The following is an 8622-nucleotide window of genomic DNA, read 5'->3' as shown; positions in this document are numbered from 1 at the left end:
TGTACCAGGGATTGAACTTGGGAATCTTGAGCTTGCGAGGTGGTGGAACCACTGAGCTAAATCCCTGGCCCATTCTGTTCATTTCTTTGGATCAACTGTCAAGTGATTAAAAGACAAGAGAAATGGTCGAGAGGTCCACCCTTCCCCTCATTTTTCTACTCTCTTGATCTGAAATCCTTTCACTATTTTACTGATTCAAACTTTCCCTCTTCCAAACTGTTACTTACCAGGCCATTTTGGGCAACATATGTAGGGAGACCACTTACTAAAGCCCAGTGGTCAGGAGGTGGATTCCTGTAAAGGCCAAAAATAAATGGTGATGTCACAGCACGAACAGTTAGACCAAAAATTGAATCTGAGTCTTGCCCCTTCTCTGTCTTATGCCGGCCCCAGAACTGGCTTACATTCCCTACCCCAAATGCTGGCCAACCTCCTTCATGTTCATTTTGAGATGGAGGAAACAGTGATAAACATAACAGTTTATTGCTTGTCCATGAAGTTCTTTCCAAGAAAAGAAAAAACATGCATTTCATGGATTGCGAGCTGCTGAGCAAAAATAGATACCAACACTTCCTTTGAAAAGTTAATAGCTTTAGACTATACAGAGTGGAAAAATGCATCTGTTGTGAGCTGCTACACGTCTAAGCACTGAGCTCAGTGTTTTAAATATTTATTTCTAGAGATAATAATATTACAGTTTTTGGTATCATAGTCATGTTCTTCATAATGATCTTTTGGTCAACGGCAGACCACACATGTGATGATGATCGCAGATTATATCACCTAGCAATGTCACAGCCTTTCTTAGTGTGTGTAAATACACTTTGTGATGTTTGTATAATGACAAAAGTGCCGAACAAGGCATTTCTTGGAATGTGTCCCCTTCCTTAATGACATATTTTATTACTTTTTGCTTACATATTGTGAGAAAAAGACACACTGAAAATGCATTAGAAACTTCACCAGTCATTAAAAATGAACACCTCTGACACCACATACCTGCCCAGGAGAGCACTGTCAGCACCACAGAAGCTCCTGACCTGGTGGTTCTCCCAATCACAGCCTCTCCCTAACCCCCGAAGTAACCATTATTCTAGCATGATAATTACATTCTTGTTTTTCTGTAGAGTTTTACCACCCAAGTATGTTTTTCTGTACCCTCTAATTTGATTGTGTCTGTTTTTCAACTTCATTTAGATAGGCTCATAGTATGTACATTATTTTGTCTGCTGTATTTTTCATGTTGTGCAATTCATTCATTTTATTGACTTATAGTTTTACCCTTATTACTATAGCACAATTTATCCATTCAATACTAATAGATGCCTCCCCCATCTATCACCCCCTCACCTCACCCTTGTCATCTGGGGGTTAATAGTCCTGCTAGGAACACTTTGGAACTTACGTGCTCCTGATTCTCTCTAGTATATCCTAGGAATAGAAACGACAAACCATGAGGCACACATATACTCTACTCTACCAGACAGGGCCCAACTGCTTTCTAAAGTGATTATACTGATTCACACTCCCGTCAGTGCTGTGCTAGTTTCACTTGCTCCGTACCTGTTCGTTCTTAGTATTTCCTAATTTAAATCATAGTCCTTTTGATGGGGTCTAATGGCCTCTGATTGTAGTTTTCTTTTGTATTTTTCTGCCAATTTAATGAAGTGGAGTGCTTTCTAGAAATGGATTTCTCATTTGGATTTTAGGAACATTATGCCTTTGACTTGTTTTACAACAACAGTTTTTGATTTGTGAGAGCTCTTTATTTATTTATTTTTAAATTTTTTATTTTTTTGGTTTTTTGAGACAGGGACTCACTATGTAGTTGGGACTGACCTGGAACTCACGATGTAGCCCAGGTGAACTCACAGCGATCCTCCTGCCTCAGCCTCCCAAGTGCTAGGACTACAGGTATATATTCTTAATTTGAGTCCTTTCTCAATTACCTAAGTTGTGAATACCTTATCTCATACCTTGACTTAATTTTTTTACACTTTATAGTAATGAGTCTTCTAGATGCCTCCAGTGGCTCTTACTTCCTTGTATGTATGTCTTTGTATTGTCCCTCTTGATCAATAGAATATGGTAGGGGTGAATATGTTATTTTTCAGAATATATCATGAAATTCATTGCAGTCTTCATCTGCTTGCTCTGCAGAATTCAGTTACCATGCCATTGGATAACTCAAATAGTTCTTGGAGAAGCTCATGTGAAAAACTGAGGCCTCGTTCCTGTTTCCTGTCCTGGGAACAAAACCCAGGGCCTTGTGTATGCTGAGCATGTTCTCTGCCATATGTAACTCAGCCCTTATCTTTATAAAGCTTGTATCATTGTTGTTATGTATCCACTTTTTGTTCATAATTATTTGATTTTCTATTTTGCTTGCACAGTCTTGCCAGAGAGTTGTTGATCTTATTGGTCTGTTCAGAGAAACAACTTTTAGTATGTGTTTATCATTTCTTTTTATTTTATTAACTTAGAGGCTTATCTTTTTTTATTTCCCTTTTAGACTTTATGTTTATTTTTCTTGTTTGCGCTGATGTTTTGAGGTGAGGTGATAGATAGGTTCAGCCCGTCCCTCCTGGTCTACCCTCCATCCTGGTCCTCCCAGGAGGACGGCTATATACACCATACCAACTTGGCTTCCAGTCTTCTAGCTTCTGGCTAAATCTGGCCAGTACGGAGGTAAATTTGACCAAAGACAGGTGGGAGGTAAAACAATGAAGTAAGGTTATTTATTTTCCTGCCTGTCCCCACCCTGCCTCTCACCTTTGTAAGGTTGCTTGAGCTGGCTACAGTACTTTTCTGAAGGTCAGTGCTTCTCTCGAGGTGGTCTGCCCTGCATGACTCTCCTTCCAGGTTCTGGAGCCAGAAGTGGTAACAGCTTTACCACTACCTGCACATGACTTAGGGCTCCATACTCTACCCACAACTTTGTGATCAGTCCCTTTGTAAATAGACCTTCTTTGAATTATCATAATTGGAATATGAAATGTTTTCTGTTCGGATCTTGTCTAATGGGCACCTCTCTCATTACTTTTTCAGCCTGCATCCTTTCTTATTATTTAAGGCAGTAAATTTCACCTTAAGCACAAGTTCACTACATCATGCAGGTTTTAACAAATAATATTTTTTCCAGCTCAGAATATTTTCTAATTTCTATTAATTAATTTTTTGACCCATTAGTTGTTTGGAAGTATATTTTTCCCTAGAAGAATATTTCCTAGTTTCTGAGCATATGATAGTTCTCTGATTAGTTTTTGTAATTGGTTTCTCACATATTTTTATTGTGACTAAGAACATTGTATCTATGATTTCAGTCTTTTGAAATTTGTTAAGGTTTGCTTTATGGCTGAGTATATGTCCAGTTATTGAAAAGGTTGCATGTATGCTTGAAAAAGCTCAGTGTTCCATGCTTTGGGAGATAATGAGCAGTTGTATTTTGTTGTTGTTGTTTTTTGTTTTTTTAGTGTTCAAGGGATAACATTTCTCTTTTTTCCAAATATTAATGGCAAGTTCTATTCAACTTATTGAAAGGAACAAAATAATTAAAGAAAGGAGAAACCCTTATATAACCATCTCTGATCGCATTCTACCAAGCCAGGGAACCAATTTCACAAATTAAAAGCTTATCATGTCTGCTCATGTTTTTCAATTTTTACTACATATGTATATATGTATAAAAATCACATAATCTTGTTTTACAAGTTTATAAATCTTATGTAAAGCGGCATCCTTCTTTACATAGCGTTTTACAATTTATTTTACCCAGTGTTTACCCTGTGATTTTAACTGCTTTTATAGCATTTACTGTATGACTATCTCAGTCTGTTTCCCTGTGGATGGGCATCTAGACACTTCCCTGCTTTCATCATGACAAACACTGCTGTAATGCATATCTCTGCATATGTGTTTCTGTATGTGAAAGGTACCGGCTTCTCTGGGGTGCAGGCCTAGGAGTGAACTTGCTAGTTAGGAGGAACGTGCCTAGTCTGTTTCAGTCACTATTCCCAGTGAGCAGTTTTCTGCCTGTGCCTATTCGGTTGGTTTTTTTGTGTTGTGCAAGGATTCCACACTGTATTTGCTCCACTCTTCTCATTCCATCAATTAAGTAAACATGGGTTTGTCTATACAGTATCTCCTTGTATTTTGATTAGTTTTCTGCCTTATGTCTTTTGAAATAATGCTATAAAGTATGTGCAAACTTAGAATTGTAATATCATCCTGTAACATTAAGGCAGATTGACCCCTTTATCATTAAGAAGTGACTTTTTATCGCTACTAATGTCCTTTAGTATAATACCTATTTTATCTGATGTCAATATAGTTATATCAGATGTAGCTCAGTGGTAGAAGATAAGCTTAGCATATTTAATCCCCAGCATCAAAAAAAAAAAGCATAACTATACTGGTTTTCTTTTATTTTTCATATAGTATACCTTCTCTGCTTTCTTATCGTTCTGATAAGTTTCCTGTAAACAAGATATATGATATTTCAACATATCTAGGAAGTAACCATTTCTGATGAACCATTTTATGTGACTGAGGAAGATAAAACACTGACAATTATCTGTAATGCAATGCATTTTATCACTTGCAATTTTTACTTTATTTATATGAACAGCATTCTTCTGCATTCAATATAGATTTTGATTGTATATCAAAATTTTCCTCTCTCTGTGCCATTTAAGACAAATTTTTCTTTCAATGTCACGTCATAGCATAATCTCTTTATGTTACTACAGACGGCACTTAAATTCCAGACCGAGAGCCAGAAAGGCTGCTCGACACTAACTCAAATGAAATTACAGCAATATACATGGTTGTGGACCAAGCTCACACTCAGGCAGCCAGTGACAACTTCGTCATGACTGCCATGCAGCTGAGAGCAACTGTATAATATGATTTACTCTGTTTCAAAAATGTCAAAGAGTAGAAAATTGTGTGTCTTAGTATCAGTACATATGATGGGTTTGTTTCTTATCTAGTGTGTCAATCGTTTTTATCTAACTGGAACATCCAGTTGATCTATAAAGAAATGATTGATATATTTGGACTGAAATATCATCTTAACATGTATTTCCCATTTTCCCACCTGCTCTATGTTCTTTCCACACTTTTATTTGGGCTTCCTTTGGTTTGATTAATAATTTATTCACTATTCCATTTTCCCTTCTGTAAGTCTGAATGGCACATACTGTGGCAGCCATCAGGGGTATCTGTAGATAGCCTGGCTGTCCCTCCTCCTGGGCACACAGTTGGGTTGTGCTCCTTATACACTCAGAATAAAGCAAATGGTCACATGACTAGCTGTGGCCTTTGAAATGTGAGTGAAAGTGATGTATGTCACCTTCAGACAGACATTTTATGACCCACTGTTTGTCCATGTCCTTTCTTCTTTCTGGTAGTGTTAGTCAACTCTATAATGTTCAAAATGGCGGCTGCTTTGTCAGTCTTGGTTCCTGCCTGACCACAATCCATGCATTATAGCCCCAACCACACCCAGTAACTGGCAATGGCCACATAATGGCATGGTGCAATAAAACTTTGTTGTTTATACCAGTAAGGTCTCAAGGTCTTTTACCACAATAGAGTCTGGCCTTTTTAGAGCTTTCAATGATAACAAACAGCCCACTCTGTCATGCTGTACTTTCACTACTACTGCCCTAGCTCGTCTTGGCTGATTCAAAAATCTGTATTAGAAATGAAGTGCTGCCATAAAAAAATAACTTAAATAGGCGATATAGGATAACGGCTGGGTGAAGGGCAGCACAGTGGGTGTGAACCGAAGCTAACAGGATGTGGTTGCTGACAGGCAGAGATAAATGACTGGGGAAAACTGACCTGTGATCATTTGAAAGACACAACGAGTTTAATAACGTTGTGTATCTAGAAAAGGGGTTGGAAAACAATGATTGAAGAGTATGCATTTGACAAGATTTTAAAAAGAGATTAGCTTAGAATAGAATCAATCAGCCTTTATGCAAGCAAGAAAGGAATAGAATAAAGAAATCCAGTGAGAAGAACTTGGTGTAAGGTCTCATCCTCAACTAGCAAAAGGTAAACCTGAGAACTTGTTTATCTCAGTGGCGACAAGTATTAAAATTTGGTATAGTGACCAGAGTTGAGTCAGCACCTCTGGTTTTTGTTTTTGTTTGTACTGGGAATCAAACTCAAGACCTTGCACTTGTGAGGCAGGCGAGGAGCCACTGAGCTAAACCCTGGCCCGAGTCAGCATTTTTATCAGGTCCACTCTTTCAGGATTAAGACACCATTTGTACAGGAAATCCCAGCAGGTGGATGAGAGAGCTCTGGGAAAGGAGACTAAAGGTGTGACACTCCCACAGATTGAGACTGCAGGCTCAAGACGTCTGCAATTAAATTGAGAAAGAGAGCCTGTCTCAAAGGGTGTAGCTGTTGGTACGAGGAGAGAATTCAAATGGAAATGCAACACGGCTTTTTTGTGAATGTTCTGACTTACAAGAGTTCGAACCTATGCTACAAAGGTTTGTGACTCTATTCTGGAAATGGTCTTTGAGTACCAGCTACCTGTAGACAGGTTTGACAACATCCTTTCCCTTTTCAGTGTCCTTCTTGGTCACATTTGAAGAGTACAATAGAAAATAAGCTTCCATGAGGGCTGAGTCACTTTCTCTGCTAGCTTCTTACTTTTCCTTTGCCCCTTTCCAGGATCCCAGAAGTAGTGCCACAGAGTATTACTGAAATTCCCTGGTTTGATCCCACCACCTTAGTCTATAAATACGAAACTGAGGCACAGACAGGCTGTGGGACACGAACTCAGAGAACCTGATTCATAATCCAGCATGCTGTGGCTGTGATCAAGTCTCTCCCCAACTGGGGCCCCATTTCCCACACTGAACGAGTCTCCCCACCCTTCCACACTGCCTCCTACTGCTCTCCGTCTCTGCCATGGCCTGGCCATGATGGTTTCAGTTATCACTCATCTTGGAACAACATCGACAAGTGCCTCTGATTTTGCATGGTTTGAGATAAAACTTACGGGATTACTTTGATGTCTTCTTTGCCATGCAGGATGTAGTCAATGACTTTGTAAAAGTTAATTTCCTGGCAAAAAAGATAGAAAAATGTAGACATTAAGAGTGAAATTTCAATGTGACCACAAAATAGATCTTAAATAAATGAATAAATAAATAAGGAAAAGAGCTCAAGAAATGCATTACATGCCTGTAGTGTGGGAATATTTGATTTCCAGATCTTTGTTTACTGTCATCTGCCCTTTTCAGAAAGCACCAAGCTTGCCCATAACTCTCACCAAGGGCATGCCCTGCTGTCTCCTAGTGCTGTCTTCAGCTGACCCTCGGGGTTCAGTGTACTCCTCTGTGGGACCAACTGACAGTGGCTAGGCAGGGGGCTGGGATCTGGGACTAAGGAAAGGGATGGAAAGTTTTCCAAGAGGATCTAGAGGTACAGTGCAAGGATAAAGAGATAAAGACTGCTGCTGGAGGCTGGATATACTGGAATACATCTGTAATCCTTGATTACATCTGTAAACTGGGAGACGGAGGCAGGAAAATCACAAGTTCAAGCCCACCCTAGGCAACTCAGGACTTAGTGAGACTAAGTCTCAAAATTCTGAAAGAGCTGGGGAAGTATCTGAGTGTGAAGGCCCTAAATTCAATCTCTAGAACAGGAGATTGGAGGGAGAGAGGGAGAGAGAGACAGACAGAGAGAGAGAGAGAGAGAGAGAGAGGTTCTCATCCATTTAGAATCATGGTCAGCCCAGCAGTCACCATAGTGCACTTTCTCCTTCCTTGACATTGATCACCCAGCCTCTCTCTTTTTGTGTCACTGCTTCCAGACGTTCCCAAGTGTGCCACATACCTCCTAACTTCCCTTCTTCTACCTCCTAGCACTGTTAAAACTCCCATTCTCTCAGGTCCATCCAATTATAGAACTTCCTGGCATGTACCAGGATATTGGCAGGTGGCTCTGTTCCCCTACTTCTCTAGGGAAAATCCCATTACCTTATCAAGTCCTCCATATGCCCAGGTGTGGTGGGCAGATTGGCAGCTATTTTATAAACCAGAAAACTGAGATGCAGAGAGAGGAAATGAGTCACTGGGAGGAAGACAGCGATATAATGAGCCAAGACTAGATTCTAGCCCCTTGACTCCCACCTCAGTGCTCTTTCTGCTATGTCCCTTAAGGTTAATAGTTAAAATAGCATAATATATCTACCTCACTGTTGCCTGGGACAAGGTGATTCAGAGGGCGGTCCTTGCCCCTGATGCCAGTCTACAAACTAGTTATTATTATTCCATATTGGTGCAAAAACATAAATTGAAAGTCACCACTTTGAAACTTTTAAAACAATTTGAATTATATTAGGTCTGTGGAATCTAATTTAGGGAAAAGAGACTTATATTTTGTTTGTATTTGTAAGTTTTATTTTTCCAGTAATAGGTTTCTATCATGTTTTGAAAAGTATCAGTCCAAAATGGATTGGAAATTTAAACAAACCAACTATTCTTTTACTTACAGGTATTTTGAAAAGTACTGCCTTACATAAATGCAGATACCTAGGTCTACCCCAAGCTGCCTGACTCCGTCTCCACAGAGAGGCACTCTTAATCCAGT

General features: G+C 39.4%; 1 protein-coding gene across 11 annotated transcripts in view; it reads right to left on the bottom strand.

Annotated features, from left to right (window-relative positions):
* Pde6a (phosphodiesterase 6A) overlaps window positions 1–8622 on the bottom strand; it is a 103574-nt gene that overhangs the window by 31721 nt on the left and 63231 nt on the right. For all 11 annotated transcript variants that reach the window (XR_780822.2, XM_010627155.2, XM_010627156.3 and 8 more), the window contains 2 exons: window positions 7025–7089; window positions 228–294 (listed from right to left, as the gene is read on the bottom strand). Coding sequence is in view for 10 of the 11 variants with exons in the window: in XM_010627155.2 (XP_010625457.1) it covers window positions 228–294; window positions 7025–7089 (132 nt within the window). In the remaining variant the exon portion in view is untranslated. The remainder of the gene's footprint in view (window positions 1–227; window positions 295–7024; window positions 7090–8622) is intronic.

Source organism: Fukomys damarensis, unplaced genomic scaffold (assembly GCF_012274545.1).
Source record: "Fukomys damarensis isolate Sample0158 unplaced genomic scaffold, DMR_v1.0_HiC HiC_scaffold_3, whole genome shotgun sequence".
In the NCBI taxonomy this organism is placed as follows: domain Eukaryota; kingdom Metazoa; phylum Chordata; class Mammalia; order Rodentia; family Bathyergidae; genus Fukomys; species Fukomys damarensis.
Note: the sequence above shows the minus strand (reverse complement) of the source record. Positions and strands in the feature narration are given on the sequence as shown.